The sequence below is a fragment of the Felis catus genome, chromosome B2 (genome assembly GCF_018350175.1).
Source record: "Felis catus isolate Fca126 chromosome B2, F.catus_Fca126_mat1.0, whole genome shotgun sequence".
Taxonomy (NCBI): Eukaryota; Metazoa; Chordata; class Mammalia; order Carnivora; family Felidae; genus Felis; species Felis catus.
Genome location: NC_058372.1, coordinates 136,659,910 through 136,687,511, shown reverse-complemented (window position 1 = coordinate 136,687,511; position 27,602 = coordinate 136,659,910). Strand labels below are relative to the sequence as shown.

General features: G+C 40.3%; 1 protein-coding gene across 22 annotated transcripts in view; it reads left to right on the top strand.

The window, feature by feature from the left end:
* The window catches only part of SYNE1 (spectrin repeat containing nuclear envelope protein 1), a 475,092-nt gene that overhangs the window by 420,909 nt on the left and 26,581 nt on the right, over positions 1-27,602 (top strand). For 17 of the 22 annotated variants that reach the window (XM_045058235.1, XM_045058234.1, XM_045058221.1 and 14 more), the window contains 8 exons: positions 4,477-4,639; positions 15,948-16,135; positions 17,497-17,647; positions 21,554-21,736; positions 21,996-22,133; positions 23,875-24,066; positions 24,957-25,290; positions 27,460-27,528. In XM_045058235.1, the coding sequence (XP_044914170.1) occupies positions 4,477-4,639; positions 15,948-16,135; positions 17,497-17,647; positions 21,554-21,736; positions 21,996-22,133; positions 23,875-24,066; positions 24,957-25,290; positions 27,460-27,528 (1,418 nt within the window). The remainder of the gene's footprint in view (positions 1-4,476; positions 4,640-15,947; positions 16,136-17,496; positions 17,648-21,553; positions 21,737-21,995; positions 22,134-23,874; positions 24,067-24,956; positions 25,291-27,459; positions 27,529-27,602) is intronic. The other 5 variants (XM_045058230.1, XM_045058229.1, XM_045058228.1 and 2 more) reach the window with 2 other exon arrangements.

Sequence of the window (27,602 nt, the reverse complement as noted above, 5' to 3'; positions counted from 1 at the left end):
AAAACTGTTATTCACTGGCTGACAGTCAAGTGAGTTTTGTCTTATATGTGAGAAAATGTGAGTAGGTTGTACGTAAACATTCTTGGAATTATTATTGAAGGTCAATACCTTGGACTTCCCTGGGAACAGGGTACAATTTGTATTTACAAAAATAACTAGAGAAGTCTTAGCTTGAATAGAATTATGAGTCATGATAAACAGAGAGCAACACATGTTTTCTGTTTCCTATCAATAGAATATATTGTGGAGTATGAACATAATTTTTAAATACATATTTTTTCCATGCAATGTAGGTAATGTACCTAAGAGTACCTTTACAAACTGAAAATATTTTTCAAATATAGTTATTGTAATAATTAATGAAATATAGGTATTATTATTAATAATTGGCCATAGTGAAAATCCTTTTAAAAGCATTTGTGTGACAAAGAGAAAAGTGATTACATCATGACTAGATTTTTATTTGAGAGAGAAACATTGGTTTGTAAACATTCTATTTATAATGGAAGTGGTGATATCAGTTTTGAGTAATTAAAAATAAAGGAAAATGCTGGGGCGCCTGGGTGGCTCAGTCGGTTGACCATCTGACTTTGGCTCAGGTCATGATCTCGCGGTTCATGAGTTCAAGCCCTGCATCAGGCTCTGTGCTGACAGCTCGGAGCCTGGAGCCCGCTTCAGATTCTGTGTCTCCCTCTGTCTCTGCTCCTCCCCCACTCACACTCTATTTCTCAAAAATAAATAAACATTAAAAAAAATTTAAAGAGGAAGAAAGGAAGGAAAGAAGGAAAATGCTGCAAAGACTTTGGTTATAAGACATTTTCTTCAGAGCATGGCTCTTGACCAGAGCAGCTTCTCAGAATCCTCCAAGGAGGAGTTTGGAGGAGGTGGGAAGAGAGTTGGCCAGTGGCCTCTGTGCTTTGAAAGCACCCCTAAGTGATCCTGGAACAGCCCCTCGCTTGAGAAGCCCCTCTCTGCTGTCTGAGAGTAACAGAGCTGAGAAATACTTGATGTCTCAGGGTGCGAGTCCTCCGTCTCTGAGAACATTCTTTATCGATTCCTGCCTTGGAATATGTCACCTCCCTGGAGTTCTGCAAAGTCCTGTTGCCAATACCTCTTCAGTTGAGCCACGTTGGCACCTCGGACATTGATGTATTTTGCTCATCTGCATTCGTCTATGTTATAAGCAGCGGCAATAAGGTGACCCCATTTCCTGAGCTTCGGGGAGCACTCATGGCCTGAAAGCAGAAGTGAATTTTATTTTTTTTAATGTTTATTTATTTATGAGAGGGGTGGGGCAGAGAGAGAGGGAAAGAGAACATCCCAAGCAGACTCCGCACTGTCGGTGCAGAGCCCGACGCAGGACTCACACCCACAAACTGGGAAATCATGACCTGAGCCGACCTCAAGAGTTGGATGTTTGACTGACTGAGTCACGCAGGCGCCCCAGCAGTGACTTTCAAATATGGGCTGAACCTGAAATCACTGACCGTGTGCTCTTCATCCCCGTCAACCTTTTTCTTTAGAGCAGTCTGGATACTCAGCCGTGTCAGGCCCACACCAGGGTCTCATTAATGGATTTTTGCTGCTAGCTATTACTTGATAATAATAGAGCTGAGAAATATTGCCTGTGGCCCTCCCAAACTCCTGCTTACAGCCTGACTCAGTAGGAAAACACCTTCAAAAGTACCCCTGCCCTTGTGTCCTTGACCACCTACTCTGCATCCTTGTGCCATCAACTGCTTTCATCTGTCATTTCTCTCCTCCTTTTTCCTTCGGTCATTGGCTTCTTTCTCACAAGTTCCTTATTCTCTGCTTAAAAACATTCCAGAGTTATTCCAAATACTAAACTGCATTAAACAAAACAAACAAATCAATGTTTCCTTGTAGCCAGATCGTTCTACAGGTTTCATACCATATTTACTCACCTTTACTGCCTGGTTAAAAAAAAAAAATTACCAATACTCCTTTACCATTACTGTATTTCTTAAGCCAAATGCATTGTGTTTAGGTCTTTTTAGGTCTCATTATACTATCCTGCTGTGCGTTTGACAGAGGATACCATCGGTCCCCGAACTTTAGTGTATCTAAGACTCTCCTGGAGTGCTTGTGAAAAGTGGCAGTTCCCCGGCCACACCCCCAGAGGTTCTAATTCGGTAGAAGTGGATTGGAATCTAGCCAGGAGTCTGCATTTATCCATTTATCTGAGGCCGACCAAGTGAATCTAATCAAGGGGGCATTCAGATCACTAACCAACACTTCTTTTTAAAATTTTGTTATTGAATATATGTGACATGTACCATTGAGTAAATTTAAGGTGTACGATGTGTTACTTTGATACATTGATCTGTGATAGTGTGGTTGCCCCTGTAGCGATAGTTATCACAATTCATAATTGCACAATTATTGTTGTCTTTACTCATTTACTGTGCATTAGATCTGTACAGCTCATTTACTGCTTGTTGTAAGTTTGCACCTCAAGCAACATCAGTCTTACCCCCGCCCCACCACTACCACTCTTTCTTGCAGTTTTTCCTGCCTTTGGTTTCATGCCCCACTTTTCCTTGGTCACCTTCTTCCTTTATGAATTTTTTTTCTTTTTTATATCTCTGATTCTTCCTCCATGAGCCAGCCTTTTAAAATTCATTCTCTTCATCCATTCCCTTTCAGGGTGAAATACATCCTTTCATTGGGCCTCGCTCTGTGCCAGTAATACCTAAAGCAATGGCATAAACCCTGACCTCTCCTCGACACCTGTGAACTACACTTCTATGCCTGTCTACTGGACACGCAGACTCATCATATTGCAAACTTCCTGCACCATTAACCCCGTGAACTTGTTCCTCATCCATTCCCTCGGAGACGGCAGCATCCATATAATCACATCATTTTTAACTCCTGCCTCCCGTCATGGCAGTTCATGAATTTAGCAATCCCCGCCCCACCCCTGTCCCTGGCTCCCCAAGTGCAGGCTTTTGATGTAGCTGCTTGGGTTATTCTGTTTACTTCCAGAATGGTCTTCCATACGAGCCTCACTTCAAACTCACATACTCAAAATCAGAACTGATCCTGTCATTCCTGGGCTAATACGTCTTGGCCACATTCCTACTTATCTTTAAAGTTCACACAAAGCCAGTATGGTGTCACAGCAGGCCTTTTATAATCTTAGCCTATCCATCCGTCTTGCTTCAACACAACTACATCTCTCTTCGGCTTCTCTTCCCACCACCCCCACCCCCCAGCCCCCACCCCCCTAGCATTATGGCACTCTGCCTCCCATATCTCTGATTTTCTTTCCTGTGTTTCCTAGGCCAGAAATCTTCTGCTTGGCTAGTATCCACCTGTCAAGATGCAGCTCAAATGTTATTTCTTCAGCAAAGTCTCAGCTCCTCAATGGCTGGGATGAACCTTCAGTCATCACTGTATTTCTGTCGCCTAGCTCCATGGCTACCTAGCATCATAGATGTTTGTAGAAAGAATACAGACCTGAACCAATGGAGACTGAACGAGCAAATGAATGATTACTGAAGATGGCCAGACAAAATTGATTCCTCCTTATTTATTAGCCAGGGACTTGGTTCATTAGTTTAGTTCTTCTCACACTGTGTTATGTTTCACTGTTGACATGTCCAGCTTTCCAGTCAGATCATGCATTTCATAGGAAAATAATCAAGTCTTATTTATTTTGTCTTCCCAGCATCTTACACATAGGATGTCCACACAGGATTGTTAGATAAGTGGCAATCTTAAGCAAACTGGTTTTTACTTCTTCCTGGAAAGAATGGGAAAACATTTTTAAAAAACATACTGTGTAGAAAATACTGCATTGAACTAGGCTTTGCAGGCGAAGACTAGATGGTGGTCGGCCCTGGATCTGCCCTCTGCTGCTTGTAACCCAAAGGGTCCTTGGTTACCTTTAACGAGATCTGGCATTAAGTGCATGTGATTGCTCACTGATCATTCGTCTTAAGTGTGCTTTCTTCTTTTAGCTGAGTTTGTCACAAGGGTGCTGGAATAAATCCCACCAGGGCTGGAGTAGTCAGAACCATGAGTGTGTTATCTGTTTTGGTGCCGGCCAATTGGAAATGTTCATTTTTTGCTCCCAGGTATTCTTCAGATTAGTATAAATTACATAATTTGTGGAAATAACAATTTTGGAGACCACCATAGTAACCTGTTACTATAGCTATGTTGAACCTCATCATAGCTGACATTTATTGAATGTTTCCCATATACCCTGCATCATTCAACTCATTCAGATCTCACACATACTCTTCCTTTACCTTCGTTTTATAGAGATGAGGAAATGGAGACCCAGGGAGGGTGTACAACTGCCCAAAGTCACAGCCAGTAAGTGGCTGAGCTGAGCTGGACTTTGACTTCTGGCTACTTGGCTTTAGATGGAGTGCTCACTTTTGCTCACAAGGGAAACTTGAGTGGGGCCTCTCACTGAAGGTGAAGTCTCTCCTCTGCCCACAGGGTAAAGAAGCTGAAGGAGACCCTGGTGGCCGTACAGCAGCTGGATAAGAACATGAGCAGCCTGAGGACGTGGCTGGCTCACATCGAGTCAGAGCTGGCCAAGCCCATAGTCTACAATTCCTGTGACTCGGATGAAATACAGAAAAAGCTTACTGAGCAGCAGGTAAAACTTAAATCAACTAAAGGAAGTAAGTAGGCTCTTGAACATCTGTGCTCCTGGTCAGGATACAGAGGTGGATGTGAGACGGTGAATGAATCGAGAAGGAAAATCAGGAGGGAGCTAGACAAGATTGCCGAGAAAGGGGAGGGAGGCTTGGGCATGGCAGGTGTTTGGGGCCAATAGGTCCCACGTCACCAAGGAGTTAAGTCTTAAGAAGCTATGCTATCTTAGGGGTTAATGTCATTGGTCCACGAAGAAGACATCCTAAACTGCTTGGGTTGCAGTGATGTCTCCATAACAAAGCAGGCAGTTTTGTTTATTTCTGTGTAGGTCACTAGCCCACCACTACATGCATAGAAAGGAGCTTTTTTTTTTTTCTGCGTTTGGTGTTTGAATACAGATTACAGTGCATTCTTAGAGTTCTTAGAGTCTAAAACAATGGTTTTGCAAGGAGTGTTCCATGGCCTACAGAACACACGCTGTAATTTTACCGTAATGTGTGCACCAAAGGCGGCACATCACACTGGCCTCCAGTACACCACCCGCCAGAGCAAAAAAGAGTGACCATGAAAAGTGAAAAATGCCCGCATAAAGCAATTTTCCCTCCTACTCTCCTTTGTTGTTCTTAATAAGCATAGCAGACTCCAGTTGTTAGCAGAAAAGACCAAAAATCCCCCATAAGAAATATTGCTACTCCATGCCTTTAGATTGTCCTCGAAAATTCTGTCCACGCTCTGGTTACTTCCATTACATTTAGGCCATTATAGCCAAGTTGCTTAATTTAAAAATACTACAAAATATAAACAGACCCATTTATCAAATCTTACAAAATAGTCTATGTGCTTACTTCATTTCATGAACTATTTAAAGCAGTACAACTAGATATTAAAACATAGGTTTTAGATAGTGGGAATAGTTTAATATTTAAATCAACATTTATTTTTTTTTAAAAATGTTAGCAGGACATTTTCCCATTTTTGTAAGATTAAAGCCCTTGATGGATTCTCTTGTGTTTGAAATCATGATAATTGAGCTGATAGCGGTTTGGGTTGGCCTCCAGCTCCGTGAATACTCCTGGAGAACACGGTAATGATCTCTACAAGTGAGTTAAAAACAGTTACAATTCTAATAGCCAGTATTGTAATTTAGCAAAGGTAAGAAAATCGAAACTGTATCTAAGTAAATATGGCAAATTGATCATATACATTTATAGCCTTACCCACTTCTAAACCCCAGTAAAATGAACGTAAAGGGAAAAGAAGGTCAAAACCCACAATGGCAAAGAGACGAGGAAAGAAGATGAGAAAGATGACAGACACCCATTAGAATTTTGGAAGACCAGAGTGGATAGATGAATAGTTACTGCTATCAGCAGGATGGAGGATGGAGAAAGCTGATTCATGCCATGGAAATACAAGAAGACTGGGTGGCCTGGGTGGCTCAGTCGGTTGAGCGTCTGACTTTGGCTCAGGTCATGATCTCACGGTCTGTGAGTTCGAGCCCCGCGTCGGGCTCTGTGCTGATGGCTCAGAGCCTGGAGCCTGCTTCAGATTCTGTGTCTTCCTCTCTCTCTGCCCCTCCCCACTCATGCTGTGTCTCCCTCTCTGTCAAAAATAAATAAACATTAAAAAAAATTAAAAACAAAAAAAAAAGAAATGCAAGAAGACTCATGAAGTGCAGACAGCAAGTCTATAGGACTTTAAAATGGAAAATTGCTTGAAAATTTGAATAAGGAGCGGTTTGACTGGCAGATCCCCGTAATCCTAAGGCAACTCCTGCCTGTTGACTCCAATAGAAAGCCCAAGGATCCTCCTTGGAGAGGGCAGCCCAGAGGGACTTTGGGTTTGGGGCTACGGGGCACCATTGAGGCTGGAGCCACTATATGAAAAATAGATTAAATGAAATACTCTGTACCTGACGATATGACTCCCACCATGTTACTAGCCAGGTTTATATCACACCCAGGATTAATGAAAGAATTTTAAAATCCAATTTAGTTATTCCATAATAGTCCCCCACAAAAAATTAAAAAGGAAGAAATTATCAAATTAGTAATGTAAAAACGTTTTCCAAACTGAAAAGCTTATAGAGTGGACCCTTGAACAGCAACGGTTTGACCTGCATGGCTCCACTTATATGTGGATTTTTTATGACCTGCATGGCTCCACTTATATGTGGATTTTTTATGAAAAATCCACTTATATGTGGATTTTTTATGCAATAAAATATGTAGTACTACAGATGTATTTTCCCTTCCTTATGATTTTCTTTTTTCTAGCTTGCTTTATTGTAAGAATACAGCATATAATACATATAAAATGCAAAATATTTGTTATTTGACTGTGTTTTTGGTAAGGCTTCTAGTCAACAGTTGGCTATTAGTAATCAAGTTTGGGGGGAGTCAAATATTATACACAGATTTTCAGCTGGTGGGGAGTTGGTGCCATCAAGCTCCGCTTTGTTCAAGGATCAGCTGCACTTCTAGAGCATAAACTTACAAATGCCCAGGAAAATTAAAAACAAAGCAAAACCATTATAAAATTTCAGAACATGGCCGACAAAGGGAAGATCTTTATGGTTTCCAAGATGAAAAAGTCTGATCCTCCAAAACAATGCTGGAAGCTAAAAGACAGTGACACGGTGCCTCCAGAAAGCTGAGAAAATTATTTATAATTTAGAATACTGCACCTGCCATTTAATATATAAAATATTTACCTCCTATGCATATATTCTCAGGAAGCTAATGAAAGATGTCACATATACTAAAAAACGAGAAGAAAAATAATATAAAACCTGAGAGAGAAGAAAATTCCCAGGACGGATGGTGAAGGAACATCCCAGATGCCAGCTGCCCTGAAGCCTGGAGAATCCCTGTTCACATTGGAGTAGGGAGTTGGCTCCTCTGGGATGGATGTCTACTAGGAGTAAGACAGTTGAACTAGATAACCTAATGGGCTTAACCATAATGGAAGGAGTTGTATTAACTCCATGAGAGAAAGGATGGAGGCTAGGAATGTTCATGTTTTAAAGAGAGGAGAGAGCTACTGATTCCATAAATGCCATATATATATATATATATATATATATATATATATACATATATGAAAAGAAATATAACCATAGTATAGGCTGTTGCTCAGATGTGAAAAATATTAAGTAATCATGTTAAATAACCACGGTATTGCTCTAGCTAGAAGATGTGCTCAAACAGTAACTGGAGCCTTGGGAGTCAGGTTGAAGTTGATTCTGTCTCTACTATAGAAGCATAGATAATGTCGAAATTTTAAAAATCAAGAAATAGCAACATAAACTTGTTACTTAGATACAGAAATTAAAACGGGAAGACAGAGCTCCAAGAGATGGAAATGGTTATTTCTGGAAAATGAGAATCAGGAGTGAAAAGGGAACTAATTCACTGGAAGCTTGGCAGTAGTTTCTGACTTTTTAATATACTAATATATGTTCACATTGCCTTTTAATTAAATTTTAAGTTAAAGTTGAGAAAAAAAAAAAAGGAAACAACTATATGCCAATGGTTAGAAGTAAAGACTCCCTGTGTTCAAATCTGGGCTTCACCTCTTTGCTGCATAGCCCAGGGCAATGTAATGAACTATTTAATCCTCAGATTCCTTATATATAGAATGCTGATCACCAGAGTGCATGGTTCACAGTGTTATTATAAAAATTGATATGAAAATTATTTAGCACAGCACCTAGAACAAAGTGGGTGCTTAGTAAATTTTACTTCAATTCTATCACATTCACTACAGTTTCTTTTGTGGCAAATGTTAACCACGATTCTGTAAAAAATTATAGCATTTGTGATCCATGTTGTAAAAGGCAGATAAGTAGTAACCTGTCTCCAAAGGGGAAAATTCCCTTGAATATTTAAAAAGAGATTAAACTGATAAGAAATGCATGTTCTTCTGTTCCCCTCTGTGGGGTTTCTATATGTTTCTCTTGCCAGTGTACTTAATTATTACATACTTAATTGGGCAGAAATATATGTAGACTTGAGATGGGTTCAGAGAACATTTTGTCAAATTTCTCTGTGTTATGGATGAATAAGGATAAATTCAGAAACGCTGTATGTCAATTCAGGACCATTATCAATGAAGGTTAAAGCTGAAACTAAACTCTTTATCTGTATTAGAGCATTTAATCATAATTATAACACCCCTCAAGCTTATTTCATAAATTGATTTTAACAGAAACTTTTGAGCAGATGCACAAGGGGTCTTTTCTCTGATATTTACTGTGGGAATCTGGTTGAGCTCCTGGATGTAAATTTCACAAACCTGTGCAGCCCCACCCATGACTGGGTCCTCTGGAATTTTTAACTCAATTGTCCATATTGGGCCTCCAGCAATCTGTCAGTTACAGTTCTTGTTTTCATATCCTGGCCCTTGTTTCCACAATGGTCTCCCCATGAGTGTCTGCTCCAGGGTAGAGGAGTCACATCGTCTATATGGCTATATAGGTGATTTCTGACTTAAGCCTCCCTCACAAAAAGGCCAGCAAGCAACTATCGATAAACAAGGCACCACTGTAAAATTCCCAAAACCCAACCATGAGGATAAAGCACCCACTCGGACCCCAGAGACCAGAAGGACCACATTAAAGGGGTAAGAGGAGTGACCACACTCTGACCACATTGTCCTTCATGGCTGGCACAGAGCTGCACTGAGAGGGCACCTCATGGCCAAGATGGGCATCTGTCTTCCCTGGCTCCCGCACCCTTCTCAGGAAGCCCACTTGGATCTCATCTCATAAGAATCACTAAGGGATCTTGTATAGCTTGACTATTGGGGATGAGTTGGTGAGTGAGAAGGGGGCTGAAGCTTATGGCAGCCAGCACTCACGTCCTGGCAGACTGCCTTCCTGTTTGCAGCTGCACCCAAGCAGAGATCCCAGCCTGTGTCTCTGCCCATCAGCAGGCCCAGCCAGTGGCCCTGTCTGACCTGGGAGTTCACTTGGCTGTTTTGCCTGATTTGGGTCCCCAGACAATGGGCCATACTGACTTTGGAGCCCTAGAAACCATCTGACCTGGGTAGGGAAGCCAATTCCTAGCCCCGCCCAACAGCTGAGCATAGCCTTCATCCTTCCCCACCAGGAAGCCTGGCCAGAGAACCCAGGCAGCCACGGAACCCATCCAATAGCCCTGCTTGAGCAGGGAGCCAAGCCAGGAGCCCTACCCAACTGCTGAGCATAGCTTCTGGCCCTGCATCATCAGGGAGTCTGGGCAGTGACCTTGGACAACCTCAGAGCTCAACCTACAGCCTTGCCCAGCCACAGAGCCCAGCCTACAACCTCACCCAGCCATAGAGCCCAGATGGTAACCCTACTCAGCAGTGGAATCCAACCTATGGCCTTGTCTGATTGCTGAACATAGCATGCAACCTTATTCAGGCAGGGAGCCTAGCTGTGACTCCAGCCAACCACCAAGCATAGCCTGTGATCCCACATGACAAGAAAGCCTGGACAGTGACCCAGCTCAACCACAGAGCATAGTCTCTAGCCCCACACACTTTGTGATACAGCTGAATGTCCATCTTTATCAGAGAGCCCAGCCAGTAACTTTGCTCAATAGGGTAACACAGCCAGTGGCCCACCTGATGGCAAAGCCAAGACTATCACCTCACCTAATTCCCAGGCATAGCCTACAGCCCTGCCTATGGCTCCACCTGAACACAGAGTCCAGCCGGTAGCACCATGTGGTCTGATAGCACAGCCTGATATCCCACTTAACCAGGAGTGATCGTGGAGCCTGGCCTGTAGCCGTACCTAATCACAGAGTCCAACCAGGCACTGCCTTGTTAGGGAGCACAGTCTGTGACCTCACCCAACTAGCAATGATCGCAGAGCCTCACCAGCAAAACAAGTCTCAACAAATTCAAGAAAATGTAAATTATATAAAGTGTCTTTTCCAACTACAGTGATGTGAAACTGGAAATCGAGAATAGGAAGAAAGCTAGAAAATTCACAAATCCATGGAAATTAAACAGCACACTTCTTCTGATCAAAGAAGAAAACGAGGAAAATTAAAAAATATCTTGAGATAAACAAAAAAGGAAACACAACATACCATAACTTACGGAGTCCAACAAAAGCAATTCTAAGAGGGAAGTTTATAGTGATAAATGCTTATATGAAGGAAAAAATCTCAAATAAATAACTGTACCTCAAGGAACTGAAAAGGAACAAACTAAACCCAAAATTGGCAGAAGGAAGGAAATAAGAAAGATTAGAGCAGAAATAAATGAAATAGAGAATAAGAAAACAGCATAAAAGATTAAAAAAACGGAGCTGGTTCTTTGAAATGATAAACAAAATTGAAAAACCTTTAGCTAGACTAGCCAAGAAAAGCAAAGACAGAGGACCCAAATAAGTAAAAACTATAAATGAAAATGGAGACATTACAAGAAATACAAAGGATCATGAGAGAAATGGGTAAATGCCTGGAAACATGCAACTTGCCAAGACTGAATTAGGGAGAAATAGAAAATATAAACAGACCCATAATGAGTAAGGAGACAGAATCAGTAATCAAAACCCTCCCAACAAAGAAAAGTCCAGGACCAGATGATTTCACAGGTGAAATCTACCAAACATTAAAGCCATGTCTTCTTACTGTTCAAAAAAATTGAGGAGAAGGGCACGCTCTGAAATTCATTTTATAAGGCCAGCATTACCTGGATACCAAAGCCAGATAAGGACACTATAAGAGAAGAAAACTATAGGCCAATATCCATAATAAATACAGGTGCATAAATTCTCAACAGAGTACTGGCAAACCAAATTCAACAGCACATTAAAAGGATCATACACCATGATTTAGTTGGATTCATCCCTGGGATGCAAGAGTGGTTCAGCATATGCATATAAAAATAAATGTGATACTTTACATTACTAGAATGAAATATAAAAATGGTATTACCTCAATAGATGCAGAAAAAGCATTTCACAAAATTCAAATGATAAAAATTCTCAACAAAGTGGGTATATAAAGGAAATGTACATCAACATAATAAGGGCTATATGATTAGCCCACAGCTAACATCATACTCAGTGGTAAAAGGTTGAAAGCTTCTCCTCTAAGATCAGAAACAAGACAGGGGTGCCCATTTTCACCAGGCCCATTCACCATAGTACTCAAAATCCTAGCCAGAGTAATCAGACAAGAAAAAAAATAAAAGGCATCTAAATCAGACAGGGTGATACAAAATTTTCTTTGTAGATGACATAATCTTACATATAGAAGATCTTAAACACTCTACCAAAAAAACTGTTGGAACTAATAAATTCAGTAAAGTTGCAGGATACAAATTTAACATACAAAAATCAGTGGCATTTCTTTTTTTAAGTTTATGTATTTATTTTGAGAGAGAGAGAACAGGGGAGAGTCAGAGAGAGAGAGAGAGAGACAGGGAAAGAGAGAATCCCAAGCAGGCCCCACACCATCAGCTCAGAGCCTGATGAGAGGCTCAATCTCATGAACCATGAGATCATGACCTGAGCTGAAATCAAGAGTCGGATGCTCAACTGACTGAGCCACCTAGGCGCCCCAGTTGCATTTCTGTACACCAATAATAAACTACCTGGAAAAAAAGAAAAGAAAACAATTCCTTTATAATTGCATCAAAAACAATGAAATACTTAGGAATAAATCTAACCAAGGAACTGAAAGATCTCTACATTGAAAACTATTAAGACACCGATGAAAGACATTAAAGAAGACACAAATAAATGGACAGATACCCCATGTGTGTAGATTGGAAGAATTAATATTGTTAAAATGAGCATACAGCCAAAGCTATCTATTGATTCAATACAACCCCAGTCAAGATTTCAATGGCACTTTTTACAGATATAGACAAAATAATTCTAAAATGTATATGGAATCACAAAAGATCCCAAATAGCCAAAGCAATCCTGAGAAAGAACGAAGCTGGAGGTATCACACTTATTTATTTCAAACTATGTTATAAAGGTATAATAATCAAAACTGTATGATACTGTCATGAGAACAGACACATAGACCAATAGAACAGAATTGAGAGCCCAAAAATACACCCATGCATATATGGTCAACTAATGTTTGACAAGGGAGCCAAGAATATCCAATGGGGAAAGGATAGTGTCTTCAAAAAATAATCTTGGAAAAACTGGACATTCACGTGCCAAAGAGTAAAGTGGACCCCTATTTTATACCACTTACAAAAATTAACTCAAAATAATGTATTAAAGACTTACATGGAAGACCTGAAACCATAAAACTCCTAGAAGAAAACACAGGGGAAAATCTTGTTGACATTGATTTTGGAGATGATTTTTTAGATATGGCACCAAAAGTACAACCAAAAAATAAATAAACAAACAATTTGGACTAAATGAAGCTAAAAAGCTTCTGCAAAGCAAAAGTAATGATCAACCAAATGAAAAAGCAACCTCTGCAATCAGAGAGAATATTTTCAAACCACATGTCTGAGAAGGATAATATCCAGAATATATAAGGAACTCCTACAACTCAATAGCAAAAACAAAAACAAAACAAAACAAAAATAATCCAGTTTTACAAATGGGCAACAGACACGAGTAGGCATTTTTCCAAAGAAGATATTAAAATTACCAACAAGTACATGAAAATCTTCAACATCATTAATCATCATGGAAATGCAAATCAAAACCACAAAGAAATACCACCTCACACTTGTTAGAATGGCTATTATCAAAAAACCAAGAGATAAAGATGTGGAGAGAGCAGAGCCCTAGTGCACTATTGGTGAGAATGTAAGTCAGTATCATCACTATGGAAAACATTATGGAGGTTCCTAAAAAAATTACAAATAGAGCTACCATATGATCCAGAAATTCCACTTCTGGGTAGATTTTGGAAAGAAATGAAATCACTATCTTAAAAAGGTATCTCCACCCACCACATTCATTGAAGCATTATTTATAACAGTGAATACATGAAAACAGTCTAAGTACCCATAATTTGATAAATGGATAAAGAAAATGTGGTATATATGCAAAGTGGAATATTCTTCAGTCATAAAAAAGGAGATACTGCCATTTCCAACAACGTGGATGAACCTTAAAGTCATCATACTAAGTGAAATAAGTCTGATAGAGAAAGACAAATGCTGTATGATCTCACTAATATGTGGACTCTAAAAAAAATTGAACTCATAGAAACAGAGAATAGATTAGTGGTTGCCAAAGATGGGGGTGATGGTGAGGGAAATGGATGAAGGTTGTCAAAGGGTACAAACCTATAGTTATAAGATGAATCCATTCTGGAAATGTAATGTTCAGCATGATGACTATAGTTAACAATACTGTGTTGCATATTTGAAAGTTGCTGAGAGAGTAGATCTTAAAAGTTCTCAACACACACACACACACACACACATACACCATAACTATGTGAGGTCATAGATATTAGTTAAACTTATTGTGGTAATCATTTCACAATATATACATACATCAAATCATCACATCATGCATCTTAAGCTTACACAATGTTATATGTCTGTTATATCTCAATAAAGCTGGAAAGTACTTTTTTGAGTACTTGGGGGAAGTTAAATCAAGTGCCATAACTTTTTTAAATGCATTGATTATGTTGATGTACCTAACACTACTTACAAATGTATATCCTTCTACAAAAGACACTTTAACACCTAAAACTTACTTGGTGATCTCATTCACAGATGTCTCTGTCTTCATCTTTGAGTAAATATTGAGTTCAATTTTATATTTTTTAGACCAGCAGTTCTGGTGATGATTTCCCCATAACTGAAAGTGATAATGTAAGAGATCTGAGAGGACTGTTAGTGAAATAGAAATATTTTTTATAGAATCTGTCTTCTGTCTAGTTCATAAAATCTCCAAATATTAATCAAAGGTACCGTTACTGCATTTGACAGTAAGCTAATGTTTGCATAGAAGACCTAGTAACAGTAAAGAGAAAAATAGGAGGAAGAATATACACACAAAAATATAAATCTCAGCTACTTGAATAAGTTGAGGAATTCTCATTAGAACAAGAATAAAGTTAGGAAAAATCCAAGAATAGTTTTAAAGACAAGGAAAACACAGTAAGGACCTTGATGAATAGGGCAAGCAAAATTACCAGTAGTCCGCTTTTTTTTTTTTTAATTTTCTTTTTTTTTTTGAACGTTGATTTATTTTTGGGACAGAGAGAGACAGAGCATGAACGGGGGAGGGGCAGAGAGAGAGGGAGACACAGAATCGGAAACAGGCTCCAGGCTCTGAGCCATCAGCCCAGAGCCTGATGCGGGGCTCGAACTCACGGACCGCGAGATCGTGACCTGACTGAAGTCGGACGCTTAACCGACTGTGCCACCCAGGCGCCCCTAGTCCGCTTTTAATAATGAAATACTTTGAGCAAATTGAGTTAAAGCTTAATAGAAGGGGCGCCTGGGTGGCTTAGTCGGTTGGGCGTCTGACTTCGGCTCAGGTCATGATCTCGTAGTTCGTGAGTTCGAGCCCCGCATCGGGCTGTGTGCTGACAGCTCAGAGCCTGGAGCCTGCTTCAGATTCTCTGTCTCCCTCTCTCTCTGCCCTCCCCCACTCACACTCAGTCTCCCTCTCTCAAAAATAAATTAAAACATTTAAAATTTTTTTAAAGCTCAATAGAAAAAGTAACATACATTTTGCATTTACATTTTATGCAGTTAACTCTACGTGGTGGTATACTGGGGAAATTCAGTGCCTTGATTATCATCGTCATCTTTCTATTTCTGCCCTGCCTTTAAAATTGCTCCCTGAGGAAGCTGTTGATGTTATGATGTCATACATGATAAGAGAACCTAGATCTTTTAAATCATGGTACTTTTAGTGATGGTGGAATTAGCTGTTTTAAGCAGTTTGCAGATCTTTGGAAATGAAATCCCATTTCTTAAGTGGCGGTACTTAATAAGAGCACATGTATTCCTTTGATTGGTTGATCGATATATTAGAATGGAAGTGGTAATCTGTCTGGGACAAGATTTACTTTTCAATCACTGAAGAAGCTAGTTTTACTCTTAATGTAATTAATGTAGTTTATTTCATTCGTTCCATTTATATTTTGGCATTGCTCACCTAGCCAGAATTTTCCTAGATTCATTTTCTCATATTTTTGAGGTTGCCGTATTTTGTAAATGAAGTTGAAGAAACCTCATGCAAGGAAATAAGGTGTTTGTCAGGGTTTTGCCTAACCATTTATCAGTCAGTGAATACTGCTGCATCTCCTCGCATCTGTGGCCGAGTACTTGAATCAAGCATGGCTCCTTCCCCACAGGAGCTTCAGAGAGACATCGAGAAACACAGCACGGGTGTGGCGTCTGTCCTCAACCTGTGTGAGGTCCTGCTGCATGACTGTGATGCCTGTGCCACAGATGCGGAGTGTGACTCCATCCAGCAGGCTACGCGAAACCTGGACCGGCGGTGGAGGAATATCTGTGCCATGTCCATGGAGAGGAGGCTCAGGTAAGCTGGGAGGTTCAAGGAGCTGCAACAGAGGAAAGACCAAAAAGAGAAAAAAGTGACCACCCAGAGTATCCATTGCTTACCACTTCTTTTTGTTTGCAATGTCCAAAAATAGCACTGGTTTCCCCAACTTGCCGTCTTCTACATTTAGTTGGAAAACAAGTAGGTATACAGGTATTACAGTAGTCTCCCCCCACCTTGTCCCCCATTTCTCTTTCCATGGTTTCAGTTACCTACGGTTGAGCAGGATCCAGAAGCAGAAGATCTCGCCTTCTGATGTACAGTCAGAAGGTCAATAGCAGCCTAACGCTACTCCCAACACCTAGGTCATTCCATTAACTTCATCCGTCATCACATCATCACAGGAAGGGTGAATGCAGTACGATAAGATATTTTGAGAGACAGAGACAACATTCACATAACTTTTATTTCAGTAGATTGTTTTGACTGTTCTATTTTATCATTGGTTACTGTGGTTAATCTCTTACCGTGCCTAATTTTTAAATTAAACTTTATCATATGTGTGTCGAGGATAAAACAAAGGACATTTAGGATTTGGTGCTGTCCACAGTTTCAGGCATGTACTGGGAGTCTTGAAGCATATCCCACATGGATAAGGGGGACTACTGTATGTGAATATAACAAGCCAAACTATGCCTGACCTAATAGTTTAGATATAATTCAAAAAAATAAAAATATGCCCTTGCTGAACAAGTATGTTATTACAGAATTGGAGGTGTGAAAAATAATATTATTTTTATTAAAAATGAAATAATAAAACAAAGAGCTTATCTTTGAAAAAAAAAAACCTTTGAAATTCAAGGCAGTAAAAAGTAGTGTTGGGTTAGAAAATTACCATAACGATTTACAGTAACATGTAATCTTCTGTACTGTTTGGAGAACTCTTGAAAAGTTAATATTTGCTTTGCTGTCATAGGTTAATTTTGATGAGGGTGAGTTTGATTTTGGACTTAAATGCGTTTTCAGACCTTAGTTTGATTTCAGTGGAACCTTGGCCGTGAGTTTTCCCTGCAAACATGGTGTTGTACTTCTGAACTCCCTTGCACATATATAGCACAGGTCACTTTATGTGCTTGTGATACACGGTTTGACTAATTCCAAATCCAAAGCTGCAGGATGGGTTAAAAAAAAAAAAACACCAAAACACACAGCTGTTTCATTTTAGCTCAAACAGTTGTCTCTTTTTCACTCTGGTCAGATTTGGCTGAAGGCACAGTTATTGTTTGGCACAACGGATGGTTGTTTGGGCTCTCTTAGCCCTGCTGCAGGCATCAAACAGGGTTCTGGAGCATAAACAGTCCCCAAACAATCAGATTCTGTTTTTTCATTATCTGTCTCAGAATTGAAGAGACGTGGCGATTGTGGCAGAAGTTTCTGGACGATTATTCTCGTTTTGAAGATTGGCTCAAGATTTCAGAAAGGACAGCTGCCTTCCCCAGCTCTTCCGGGGTGCTCTATACAGTTGCCAAGGAAGAACTAAAGAAATTTGAGGTGATTTTTAATTCCACATATTTCATCCTTATTTTGCAATGAGCATAGCCAGCTAGTCGTTGGTGTCTCAAGACATAAACTAACTGTTCGCCCACACATTATTTGTTCGAACAACTGGGTGATGACTTTGTGGTCATCTTTATTACTGCCTCATAAGTAGGCAACAAAGGGAGGAAATGAGGTTTTTAGTTAAGAATATCAAGAATTACAAATGAAGTCACAATGATAAGAAATTCTATTACAAAACACAAATCATGATTCCGCAAAAAAGATCTTGGCATTTTTTTATTTCATAATTCTTCACTATCAACCACCTAAGATGAGAATATGATGTTGTTTCATACTATCAAAGTCTCTCTTCATATATTTTTCTTGACTTTTGTTTTACCTAGAGAATAGGTATATATATTTTTATTTAAAAAAAATTTTTTTAATGTTTATTTATTTTTGAGAGAGAGAGAGAGAGAGAGAGAGAGAGTGAGCATGAGCAGGGGAGGGGCAGAGAGAGAGAGGGAGACACAGAATCTGAAGCAGGTTCCAGGCTCTGAGCTGTCAGCACAGAGCCCGACGTGGGGCTCGAGCTCACAAATTGTGAGACCATGACCTGAGCCGAAGTCGGATGCCTAACCGGCTGAGCCACCCAGGCGCCCAGGTATATATATTTTTAAATCGTGGATAAAGTAGAGTTGGCTCCAGAATTAAGTAAGGTAATTATAAGCCATTTCTAATGACAAGTGAAGTGCAGTGCCATTCTTGAGTCACTAAGACGTTTCAATTACATAGAGACAAAAATAGCAGGCAATATAATCGTATTCATGAAGGAAATGTTCACTAACTGACCGCAGTATCTGGCCTGTTTGTGTGATCTCCAGTCTTCTGTATCCCTGTGGGATGGTGATACCCCAGCACCTGCCTCTCATTTTCATGGAGGAAGCAACATAGCCTAAAGTTCACCATGTTCCAATTTGAAGTTTCTTTTTCCATCAGTTCCACTGATAGGCAGATGTGTGCTCCTAGATACTGACAGCAAAGTTCTGGTGCATGTATCTTACAAAAGTCATTCTTGGTTACTAATTCTGCCTCAGGCTTCTTGAGATGTTTAAAAATAAGACTACAGGGGCGCCTGGGTGGCTCAGTCGATTGAGCGTCTGACTTCGGCTCTCTTCTGCCAGCACAGAGCCTGCTTTGGATCCTCTGTCCCTCTCTCTCTGCCCCTGCCCCACTCATGCACTCTCTCTCTCTCTCTCTCAAAAATAAGATCATGATGATTAAAAAAAAAAAATAAGACTAAAAATCCAGCCAAATCCAGCTGAATTCATTTTTACCTTGTAATGTCAGTTTACCTGGCTTTTTTTGAGGCCAGTTAGAGTAAGCATGAAGTTTGGTTTTTGTGCTTGTGGGGTTTGTAATCAAAGAGTCATAGATGAGCAGCTATCTGAATCTATAAAAATGTTCAAATACTATGTAAAATAAATAAGAGTTATCCTGATGTCTGAATATGGATTCATGTGTCACTCTGCCACTGAATTCCGGGAAAATAATTTCGTATCTAAAATGTTTTCCCTTTGAAAATTTCTAGTGCAAAACCACAGTGAGCTATTCAGTAGAGTTGAGGTCCTCCCAGTGTGAGCCAGTGCTAGGGAGGTATCCATGTAATCCCACCTTATTATGCTGTGTTTCATAAAGGTTAAAACCTCCTCTAATTGGCTTATACTACTAAGCAGATTATGTACAGTCCTTTCTGATGCTATTTTAGACGCTCAGATTTTATGGCAAAAGTTAGCCATATGGTTAGCTTCTATAATAAATGATTTTATCATTTATCTTTTAGTTAATGTTCTTAAGAGACAGAAATAAACTAAAGAAAAAAACAAAACAAAACAAAACTTGAGGGCAGTCTTTGCCTGTTCAAATGCGTGCAGATTTGGGATGGACCTGGCTACCTACCCGTGGTGCCTGTCATCACGCCAATGGGAAAACATATTCTGTGACTCCCAATAATGGCAAAAGCTGAACTCTCCTTACCACTTCCTTTTCTGGAGAAATCATTTAAATTGTTTTGTAGAATAGGAGATTAGCTTTCCTAAGATGAAGTCTCTTAAAGCAACTCTCCAAAGGAAAGCCATATCTGAGGCACAGATGTGCTAGAAAGTAAACAATGTGACGAGCCAAAGGAAGAAGAATTCGGCGATTTAGAGGAGTTCAGACCACTCCATCGTACAATTTTCTGTGTGTTGTTGGGGTAAACATCACTAATAAATCATACACATGAGCTTGAAAACAAAGCTTCATTTTATGTTGGCCAAATGATTCTTAATGGAGAACTATGTTGTGCTGCAGAGAGCAAGAAGAAAGAAGAAAGTTTACCTTTAGAAACTTGAAACTATTACATAGGGTAACCTCAAAAATAAATAGACACAAGAGGTCTACATTTTAATCATTTAAAAACTATTTTTTAATGTTTTTATTTATTTTTTTTTCAACGTTTATTTATTTTTGGGACAGAGAGAGACAGAGCATGAACGGGCGAGGGGCAGAGAGAGAGGGAGACACAGAATCGGAAACAGGCTCCAGGCTCTGAGCCATCAGCCCAGAGCCCGACGCGGGGCTCGAACTCACGGACCTCGAGATCATGACCTGGCTGAAGTCGGACGCTTAACCGACTGCGCCACCCAGGCGCCCCAATGTTTTTATTTTTGAGAGGGAGACAGAGTGACTGGGAGAGGGGGCAGAGAGAGAGAGAGAGAGAGGCAGACACAGAATCGGAAGCAGGCTCCAGGCTCTGAGCTGTCAGCACAGAGCCCGACGTGGGGCTTGAACTCACGAGCTGTGAGATCATGACCTGAGCCTAAGTTGGATGCCTATCCGACTGAGCCATCCAGGCGCCCCTAAAAACTACCTTTTAATCATTAAAAGTGACAGTGTGGTTATGAAATTTGTCCCAGATATGTGAACTGTACCAAGAAGGAAGGATGATTGATAAAACATGGTAGAAATAAATGATTGTAAAAATAAATAAATAAATAGACATTACAGCATATGGTGGTGCATAAGCTCTAAAATGTTTTATAAAAAAATGAATAATTGATGGGAACAACAAAAAAGAAATAGAGCACGTTCCAAACTTTTCTCTCAGGTTACGTGAATTTTACTGTACTGTTTTTCTTAAAAGTTAATAACAGCCTGCATTTAGAAACCTTCTGCAAAGAATTGTTTTTAGTTTTTTTAATGGACATCAGAATTGAGGCAGTTTCTGGATCTTTAGGAGATTGCATCTTTTGCAAATAAAGAGAAATTTCTGTTACAGACATCTTTGCTCAGTATTGACATCAGAAATTTTTGAAACTTTCAGCGCATATAAATATTTGTGTAATTGGTATGTTTCATGGGAAAATTTTTTCAAGCTGCTTATCATTTAAAAAACTATAATATATGAACATATGTATATCATACATGTATATGTATTTGTATATATCCATACATAGTTATTAATATTTACCAATTCCTTTCATATTTTTGTTTGATCTGCTTCCTTCCTTTAAGCCACACCGGTCATATTACTCTGCTTATTAATAAGGGGAAGTAAACCCTCATTAGAAATTGCCATTTTGGGGACACCTGGGTGGCTCAGTCAGCTGAGTGTCTGACTTTGGCTCAGGTCATGATCTTATGGTCTATGGGTTCAAGCCCCACATCAGGCTCTGTGCCAATGGCTCAGAGCCTGGAGCCTGCTTTGGATTTACATCTACCTCCCTCTCTGCCCCTCCCCCCCCCTCAAAAATAAACATCAAAAAATTTTTTTAAAAAAAGATGAAATTGTCCTTTCCCTGCCACTGCAGTAGGAGGCCATATGGAGTGAGAGCTCTTCGCCAGTGCCCTCTCTGACATGCTTCTGTATGGTCTTAGGCTTTCCAGCGACAGGTGCACGAGAGCCTGACCCAGCTGGAGCTGATCAACAAGCAGTACCGTCGCCTGGCCAGAGAGAACCGCACCGATTCTGCCTGTAGCCTAAAGCAGATGGTTCACGAAGGCAACCAGAGATGGGACAACCTGCAGAAGCGGGTCACCTCCATCTTGCGCAGACTCAAGGTCTGTATCATGCCTTCTCTGTCTCTTAGAGGCCCAGAGGACAGGATTGAGCCACGTGAACACATTAAAGACATAACCTCAGTGATTTTGTAAGATTGGGATGGGAAGAGTGGTATCCAGAGTCAATTGAAATGGGAAACGATCGCAGAGTTCTCACTGCTGAGAGAAAATGACTTTCCAGAAGAACATTGGAACTGGTGGTGCCATCTCCATGTGAGCGTGTGGTCTTTAATTTTTATTGTTTCCTTTTGACATCCAGCATTTCATCGGCCAGCGTGAGGAGTTTGAGACTGCGCGGGACAGCATTCTGGTGTGGCTGACAGAAATGGATCTGCAGCTCACTAATATTGAGCATTTTTCTGAGTGTGATGTTCAAGCTAAAATAAAGCAACTCAAGGTAATGTAGTCGTGATTTCTCAAATTGCGAAGAAGGTCTGAAGAGCAAGGGATTTGTAGATCCTTTTGTGAAGAACACAGTCAAGAACTCTTTTTAAAAAAATCATTCTTGATTGACAAAAAATTCAGAAAATACTAAATATATTACAAATGAAAAAAGAACATTACCCAGAGACAGCTACCATTAACGTATATACTTTTAATTATCAACTTCATTGCCAGGGTGTTAGGAATCTTGTCGGTTGGCTGTTGTTTTTGTTTGTGTTTCTAGCACCTTCAAATAGTTTGTTTGACCTCCATGTTCCAAAGCGATACAACTTTCTCATGTGGGGATTTCATTCCACATAGTCCACATCCTTAGATGCCAAGTTAGTTTTTGTAAGCATATCTGACACGTTTCACAACACAGTTCAAATGCAGTGGCTAGTTAAAAATTTAAATAGGAGTGATATACCTTAGGAATAAGGAGCCCCCAAGAGAAGAGTGTTTTAACAACTTGAGTATTATGCAAGGCAGGTCGTGAAATTTTCTTCTCGAGACAGATTTTTTTTGAAGAATCATCATGTTGCCCATTAATTTTTAGTTCTAATAATAATAGAAGGAAGCTACCCTTAATCATAGATTCTTAGGATGAAAACATCATAAAATAGTGAGCCCTGATAGTGTGCCCAACCTGTCTCTTCACACCCTCCCCTTCCCTCACTGACTTCCAAATCATCTCACAAACAAATCAGTATTTTAAACCTTCAACAGGAAATTTCTACCAAGAGGTAGTTGAATCTTTTCTTTTTAGACTCTGGAAGAATCACAGAACTTGTTACCATGCTCCTTTTTCCCCAGTAGCCTTTTCATTAATGGACAATTTCAACTATTCCAGAAACTAGCTTTATGTTGAATTAAAATTTATCCCTGATACCTGTCCCCACTAACTTAACTCCTTTATTTTTTTAATGTTTATTTATTTTTGAGAGAGAGGGAGAGAGAAAGACAGAGGGTGAGCAGGGGAAGGGGCACAGAGAGAGGGAGACACAGAACTCGAAGCAGGCTCCAGGCTCTGAGCTGTCAGCACAGAGCCCGATGCAGGGCTCCAACCCACAAACCGTGAGATCATGACCTGAGCTGAAGTCGGACGCTTAACCAACTGAGCTACCCAAGCTCCCCGTAACTCTTTTTAACTGTATAGAATGAATCTAAATAATTCTCCAGAATTCCTTGTTTTTCAGTTAGTTATAATCTTTCCTGGTTATGTCCTGAAACAAGAAAAGAATCATCTGAGAAGAATTGTATCATTAATTATCATTTGGATGGTTTCTCTTAGTCATGTTTGACATATGATCAGGAAATCTAAAATTAAAATATTTGCTATAACTATCTAAAATGTTAAAGTTATTTCAGTGGCACCATACTGCTTACCATTGCTTTTCGTTAGGGATAACCAGTGCTATCAACTTTATGATGGGTTTGAATGTTTTTTCCTGTGATTCTCTACCCACACTGTCCTTGGTGGTAAATTTTATTAGCCAAAGGCGCCTTTCTGGTCGTGGAATTCTGACGAGTCCATTTCTGACTCCTGTTCTGATTTAAAATTTTTATGTTTGACTTCAGAAAGTAATAGTCCCTTGGCTTGTCACTGTATATGGCAAATTCAATATCCCCCTGCATGGTTTTCCTAAATGCATATCTTATAATTATTTCATGTCACTGTGAACAATAGAAAATTACATGAGATTTATGCTCCCTAGGCCTTCCAGCAGGAAATCTCACTGAACCACAATAAGATTGAGCAGATAATTTCCCAAGGAGAACAGCTTATAGAGAAGAGTGAGCCCTTGGATGCAGCGGTCATTGAGGAGGAACTGGATGAACTCCGACGTTACTGTCAGGAGGTTTTCGGGCGCGTGGAAAGATACCATAAGAAACTGATTCGCCTGCCTGTATGTAATTTTTTTTCATTATCCCTAAACTGAAAGAAAATTAGTTACGTGGAGTTAGGTAGTATTGTACAGCGGGTAAAAGGCCAGACTCTGGAGCTAGAATGCCTGGGTTCCAGTCTCATCTCTGACACATGTTAGCTACATAACCTTGGACAGATCACTTCACATCTCTTGCCTTGGTGTCCTCACATATAACGCTGGTTTACTAATACTACCTACTTGGAGACAGGATTTCTTTGGACATGATATGAGTTCATATATGTGTAAAAAACTTAGAGAATACCTGGCACGTATCTTCTATGGAAGATAAAGCAGCTGCTAGAAGAATCAGGAGATGAAAGTGAGCCATGTAAACAGGTGCTCTGTTCATGAAGTTGTTTAGTTGAATTTTTTTTCTCTTCCATTTTCCTAACTGCTACCATGATCGTATCACAAGATGTTATTATGACAATATTCAGAATATTCTGTGATAAAATGCATTTTGCATTTGGGATGTAAGGTAAAAGAGGACCAGCCAAAGTTTTATTAGTAATTTCCTTCTGTTCCTGAAATAGGCCATTGTGTGTCTCTTATGTTGCAGGTACAAGGCTGCCTTCATTTACATCATCTTACTTAATCTTATATCAATTATCTGAAGTAGTCTTCAATATTATTTAATATTAAATAAGTAAACAGTAATAAAACTGGAGCTTTGGTAGGTTAACTTACAAGACATTTTTAATAGTGATCAGAAGATTCTTATGTATTCGATGATAGGAAGTTACAAATTACCCCCGCTGAGGTAGATAAGCTTGAACCCCGAGACTTGGTGAGGTGAGAGACAGAACAAGAAGTGGTAAGGGCATCATCTGACCGCTGCGGTAATGGAATTGGCTTGACTGCATTTCTAGCTCCCAGATGATGAGCATGACCTCTCTGACCGGGAGCTGGAGCTGGATGACTCTGCAGCTCTCTCGGACCTCCACTGGCGGGACACCTCAGCAGACAGCGTGCTTTCCCCCCAGCCTTCTTCCAACCCCTCCCTCTCACTCGCCCAGCCCCTGCGGAGCGAGCGGTCGGGACGAGACACCCCTGCCAGTGTGGACTCAATTCCCCTGGAGTGGGACCATGATTATGACCTCAGTCGGGACCTGGAGTCTGCTGTGTCCAGAACTCTGCCCTCTGAGGATGAAGAGGTTGGAGACGATAAAGATTTCTACCTCAGGGGAGCTGTTGGCTTATCAGGTAGGAAAGAGCTCTTCCTATAGGCCAACTCGAAAGAAAATGAAAAAGACTGAATATTGGATTAGAAATGTATAAGCTAAGCGGAATCATCTTCTTCCTTCTTCTGTTAAAGCCAATTGCACAAAATAGAATAATTGGATATTAATGTGCTTATCAGATACAAAACTTGGCATGACCATTGATTTATCCCACCTACACTTCCATTCTTACTATGTGACAGACACTTTATAAGTATTGGGGGATACATGGTCCCTTTTGTCCTCAAAGAGCTTACACTCTAATGTGGAACACAAACAGATAAGAAATGGCTGTGTAAATTGTTGGTGCTAGGGCAGTAATGTACATGTGGTTGTACAGAAGCACAGCCAAGGGGTGACTAATCAGAGCTTTGAGAAAAGACTCTTGAGCTGAGACCAGAAAGGTAAATGGTGGTGAGATAGACACAGTGAAGTTCAGAGAAAGAAAGGAGAGGGTGCCCGCCCAAGCTTTATGACTAGCCACAGTGCTTTTGGTCACCAGAAGTTTGCCCAGAATGACAAGGCTGTAGATTGGGAGACACAGAGTGGACAAAGAGGAGGTAGAAAGGCAAACAGGGGCCTGGTCATAAAGCGACCTACTCACCATGGAAGGGAGTTCTCTCCTGAAGGCACTGGAAAGCCACTGCCGGTCTCTAAGGAGGAAGTGATATGATCAGATACATATTGTCAGAGTTTGTCTCAATACTGTATGGAAGGGAGAACATTAGAGAAGAGCTCAGTTGGAAACATTTTACGATCGAGGAGAGAAATGATAGTGGCCTGAAGCAAAGAGTAGCACTGGGGATGGAGAGAAGAAAAGGGAAGTGAGAAATCATGAGAAGTCCCTAAGCGATGATCGATTGAATTGGGATTGAGGAGAATTTCGGACTTGGGCATCTTGGTGAAAGATGCAGGGAGCCCTAGGCCCTGAGGACCAAAAGAGGGAGAGAATGTTATGGGTGTCTGTGGGTCAAGGGAGGGCAGGGCAGTGAGAAAGGGGGAGGTGATGGGTCAGCTGTGCACACCCTGAATCCAGGATACTGTAGAATATACAAATGGAATCCCCAGCGGTAGATACATAGGTCTGAAGTTCTAGAAGTGGAAATGCAGATTAGGTGGCCATCCACATATAAATGGTAATTGTCCCTGAAGGAATGGAGCAAATCACCCAGGAAGAGTGCATAAAGCAAAACAAGAAAGACAGAACCCCAAGAAACACACAGAGGGAAGGGAAGGACAGAGAAAGAGGGACATGGTAAGGAAAGTAAAAATAGAATAAATAATCAGAGGCCAGTTCGTAGCAGTTGTAAATGCATTTCACACATTTTCCAAAAGGCTGTCTCTGCTTGACTCTGATGGTTCACATTTGGATTCCCAAGGGTATGATCCTGTCTGCAAAGAAAATGACTTCCCTCGTTTCTATTTCGTTTTTACAGTATAGCCTACTAGGCATTTCTCATCTACAGCAGTGTGGTCTAGTACGTAGCCACCAGCCACATGTGACGATCAAGCCCTGAAATGTGACCGTGCAAAATTGGGATTTGCTGTGTCAAATGTACTTACAGGAATCCATAAATTTCAAAGACGTGGCACAGAGAAAGAATGTAAAATATTAGTAATATTTATGTTGATTACATGTTATAATTCAGATGTGCTGGTTTAGTAAAGTAAAGCCTTAAAATTATTTTCATCTGTTTCTTGTTACTTTTTTTAATGTGGCTCTTTAAATGAACCTTGAAAATTACATACATGGGCTCGCTCTATTTCTATGGGACAGCGCTGCTCTAGAATCTGACCATCTCGGTTGAAATCCCAGTTCTGCCGATTACCAGCCACTGAAACTTGGATAAGTAACTTAATTCCTCTGGACCTCAGCTTTCTTATCAATAAAAGGGGAATGAGACTTCCATGCTCCCTGTAGGGGTTTCTTCGAAAATAAATGAATGCTCAGAACAGTGCTTGGCTCATAAAACATTCTTAATGTGAGCTCTTATGGTTTATTTCAGGAAGCCTTTGGTGAACATGCTCACATGCCTCTGTATATTCAAGAGCTGTCCGTCTAGAATGACTAACTTCCTTTTTTTTCCCCAGGAGAGTTATTTTCCTGCCACCAGGAATCTAGCTGTCAACTTAGACTGTGCTCTTTTTGCAGATGTAATGATCCCCGAAAGTCCTGAGGCCTATGTAAAACTCACAGAAAGTGCAATCAGAAATACCTCTGGTAGGCAAGCCTCCCTCTGAGCCTAAGCAAGCCTCCCTCCCTCACCTGTAACAAGCCTCCTCTCTGAGCACATC